Source organism: Dendroctonus ponderosae, unplaced genomic scaffold, assembly GCF_020466585.1.
Source record: "Dendroctonus ponderosae isolate FM_Combo_2020 unplaced genomic scaffold, Dpon_F_20191213v2 Dpon_F_20191213_9, whole genome shotgun sequence".
Lineage (NCBI taxonomy): Eukaryota > Metazoa > Arthropoda > Insecta > Coleoptera > Curculionidae > Dendroctonus > Dendroctonus ponderosae.
This window is the reverse complement of record NW_026019116.1, coordinates 5,213,940-5,218,299: the sequence shown is the minus strand read 5'-3', so window position 1 is coordinate 5,218,299 and position 4,360 is coordinate 5,213,940. Positions and strand designations below refer to the sequence as shown.

Sequence of the window (4,360 nt, the reverse complement as noted above, 5' to 3'; positions counted from 1 at the left end):
TAGATATCCATGTCCTATGGAAAAATATGCAAGAATTTGCGTGAAATTGCTACCAATATTTCAATTTTTCTCCCGTTAAATCGCTCAATTTAACAGTTGAGAATGTTTTGTTCAGCTCGTTCGAATTCGGAGTTACCAACTTCTGCGCGCCTCCTTGTTGTGGTAATCAATGGAAGAAAGGTGGTATAGAATTTTCTGACGTTTCGCAAGCCTCTTAGGGCAAAAAACTCATCAGTTTCAAAGCAATATCCTCTTGACTCACCTGTAAATACCAGCTTGATGTCGTCCTTAGAAAAGCTCCGTTTCCTCGATAGGCTAAGCTCGTTTTCCTCGGTATTTATGCCCACTGTGCTCTTGGTTTTGGGCTCTTTGCCCTTGGGCAGGCGGTTTAACGTGGAAGCACCTACATAAATAAAGCAAAACACCACAATCATCCACTAATCCCCACATGAAAACCCGTTCTAGTACCGGAAAACGTCGCTGGCTTATCCGGAAGCTGATCGATATCCAAGCTGCTCCTGCTGCTGTAGCTGGAGGTGGGCGGAACTGGAGCAGCCGGTTTCTTTTTGCGCGAGCTGGGCTTTGGGCTCTCCAGCAAACTTTCCGAACTCGTTGCGTCCACATGCTCTATATTGAGTTTGCCTGTGCCCAAAAAAAACCATTAACGGATCGTTGGAAACTTTGCCTTTGCAGGATTTACCGCTGTTGCCGTTTCTGGAAGTCAGTTCCTCCTCGGGTAGTAGTGAACCGATGGTGACCAACCCGCTGACATCGTCAGGGAAAAAAGTATCCATTTCCTTTACTAACAGTTCCACTAACATGTTGATGGTCACACAGTTGCCCATATTCACGTTCATTTCTTCGTCCTTGTTCCACAATAAATTGGGGGCGATTACAATCGCAATGTTCGACGATGACATTTTGTTCTCGGTGTGGTGGGTGAGCCGCGCTAGGAACTGAATTAAATACGCCAAATTTTCCCGGTTTTCCTGCGGCAATCTGCAACAGTTCGCATTAAACTCAGAAACCTTGGAAACTGGTTGAAAACTCACTTGCTCAGTAAATGCCTAACAACCTCAATCCTTTGATTTTCGGGATATTGCATGGACTTCATCCACTCTTTATGCAAATGATAGGTCAGTAACGGTTCCGGTAGATCTCGCAGGTAGGACTTCAAAGTGCTGGCAAGCACATGGACATCCCTAAAAACACTTCAATAAACCCCCCGTTTGCAACCAAAAAAACCAGGGATTTCAAACCTGTACTCTGGAATCAGTACGGAAAAACAGCCGCTGTCTATGGAGGCCTTCAGTCTCTTCACTTTGGACGCCGAGCCAGCTATTCGAAACAAGCCTTCTTCGCTCAGCCCGAACTCTGTTAGGGTCGTGATGCAGATTTCCAGCGGATATGCCAGACGCTTCCCCGTTACCCGCAGATGCTCCTGCAAGGACACGCCGAAGACTTTCTTCACCTGGCTGTTGCCGATGGTCTTTTCCAGCTGCGGAATTATGTTTTCCAGATTCTTTAAGGCGCTTTCATGGTAGCCCCGCTGGAGTTTCAGCAGTTGCAGGATGTACGAGGAAAACTCGTTTTCCCTGGCTAGCAGGCTGAACATTTCAAAGGCTAAGGTGTCCCTGTTTTGTTCCACTTTGTTGTCTGCTTCCTCCATGTCATCCCGCAGGGTTTCCTTTTTGGTTGACTGCAACAGGAAGCGTTAGTTGAAAGTTGCCAGCAAAATACTACGGTCGAACTTACATGGTATCTGCTGCTGGCCGAGTCCTTGTCCAAGCAGTACTTCTTCAGGTTGTGCTTCTGCTTCAATATGCTGGGCAGCTCGTTCTCGATCACCTTCTGCAGTGGCGAGAAAACCATCTCTTCCACTTTTGCCTCATGTTCCGCATACTCCTTGGCCAGGTCTTGCTCTGTGCCACCTTAGGAAATCAGCCACACATAAACCGCATTCAATCTCCCGCATTTCCCAGCGCACTTACCCGATATTTTCAGAATGTGCTGCAATAGTATGCACTCCTTTTCGTCTCTCGACTCCTCGACGAACGTCGTTCCTAGCTGGTATTCCAGGCATTTTCTCTGCAAAGGCGCACAAAGTGTTACATTCAAACGGAACACCATTTGATTGGGGTTTTACCAGTCGTTTTTCCTTATCCGCGATTGGACCGTTTGGGCAAAGCTTTTTGTTGATGGACACCAAAGCTGAACGCAACACATCCACTCGACTGTCCGCTATCTGAAGCTCTTCCTGGTTCAGTACCTCACTCTTTTCAGCCCTGAAAACAACAATAAACTCTTAACACTTAACGCAGAGCGTGTGAATCTTCCAAGGAATATTTGTCACTATTCAGAATCTTCAGTGTATGGCATATCTGATTGTGGTGATCCCCAAGCAAGATTAGGGGGATTTATTGCTCTTAGTCACTGAGCGGGAATAGCAATATAGAGGGGCAAATCGGTTCAAATGAAAAATCCTTATTGCTAAACTACGTGTATCTACAGCCGATAAACATCTTTAAACTAATCGACGGGCTTATCTTGAAAAAGTCCATATCCTAGACGCACAATGGAATCGAAAACATTCCAAACAACGAAAAAAGGTTTCCTTCGTACTTACTTTAAGAAAGTTTGGTCCGCGAGCTGCTTGACTCTAAAGAACTGCTTTTTCATCATCTTTCTAGCATGTTATCTTGGCGCTGGCTCCAGAAAAATTGCAAATTGCAGCTTATTTATTTAAAGTATGAGATCACTTATGTGTTGCCGATAACATTGAGGGGGGAATTATTCTATTACAACACTCGTTCGAGTCCGAGGGGGGTTCGGCTGTACTGGGGAAACGTGGCAAAAGCCAACGGGCGAAAAACCACACAAAAACACACGGGGCTCAACTGGGAAAATCACACAGAAGAGTCAGCTTTCTAGAAATAGCTGCAACAATCAATCGGGCCCCTGGTTGGCTGTTGGCGCAGCACTGAAAACTCGGATTATTTTTTTCAATATCTCAATAGATAGTCGATATCTTTATCTATAAATGCAGCAATTGCACTAGAGGAATTAGGCGGTTTTCACTGTTTTTTTCTTCGAAACCGTATCGAACCGCACCAAAAATGGACCATCAACTGACATTTCCCGAAACGCTGACATGCCTTGTCACTCTTGACGGCTAGTAAGGGAATTTTAAAACACAAGAAGCAATCTGTTTGAGTTTGAGCGCATTCGCCTTATTATCCCCTTTAGGTTAAGGCGACTTTCAAGTTAACTTTTAAGGCAAATTTAAGTATTACGCCACAAGCACGCTTATTCAAAGTTACGATGTCCCTTAGGTCTGATTATCTGAAGCGAATAAAACAACCATTCTGAATAATATGTTCAATTCTCGTATGCATGGCGAATGCGCAAACTATTGAAAAAGTCGCTCTACATATGGCCGAGGATGCACAAAGAGCCTGGAAGAATCATACATATTCTTCACAGTTATCCACAGCGTCGGCGTTTGGGGATCGTAAATAGTGCAAGGACTAACATTGTTCTTCCGGATCCGCTCGCACTTTTTCTGGATCATTTCGATCCTTTCAAAGCACTTTTTCTTCTCCAGATGCGCCCTCTTCAACACGTACTTGTTCTCGGCCAATTTCCTCCAGCTGCCATTAGGCATGGCGGAAATGTTGAGGTTCCGTTTGGAGGACTTGTCTTTGATCACATACCGATAGGGAATGTGCGTTTGATGGCTGAAGCTTCGCCTGCCTGGCCCCAGCCAATTGGACCTTAAGACCGTCTGTAGCATGGACATGGATGAAGATGGATGAAATTGCACTGGATGCACAGGAATTTTGCGACTTTCAGTGACAAACCGGTGGTTTTAAGCAACCAGCAGGTTCAGTGACTGTTGCCGGACAATATGGCGAAGGCCGGTTTTTTCAAACGTTTACCCACTAAATCACATTTAATTCGCTTTATTTAGCCTGGTATCATATTGTATCATCTCTGAAATGGTCCCAGTCGCATGTCTCTATATATTATGCAAGCTAGAGACGAAATATGGAGCAACCGGCTCGGTGGGCGACTCTGCCAGACACGGGGCCCTGACGCAAATGTTTTATGGGACCTTAACTAAATGCCGTTTCATTATCAATGCTGTCTTTTTGGGTAGAAAGTTTCGTTTTGAGGCAAACCTCGGGTTGGAAGCCAGATTGGATGGTTTGAGAGGCGAACACCTGCTGGTTACGAATGTGGAAGGCGCGCATTTGATCCCACCAGATGAACGAATGGAAATGAATATAATTCAAAATTAATTCCTGGGTTTCAGTCATTTATTGTCTTTATTTATCAATTAAAATACGTTTCGGTGTAT

The 4,360-nt window shown here is 44.9% G+C and overlaps 1 protein-coding gene across 1 annotated transcript; it reads right to left on the bottom strand.

The window, feature by feature from the left end:
- Positions 1-262: 262 nt before the first annotated feature.
- LOC109541819 (rho GTPase-activating protein 44) lies at positions 263-3,172 on the bottom strand (the record flags this gene model as incomplete). Its single annotated transcript, XM_019910796.2, is given in 9 exon segments — positions 263-403; positions 469-642; positions 701-999; positions 1,053-1,202; positions 1,260-1,699; positions 1,756-1,931; positions 1,992-2,088; positions 2,147-2,285; positions 2,627-3,172. Coding segments are annotated over 9 exon segments (1,672 nt in total), but the record flags the coding sequence as incomplete, so codon positions are not given.
- Positions 3,173-4,360: the final 1,188 nt, after the last annotated feature.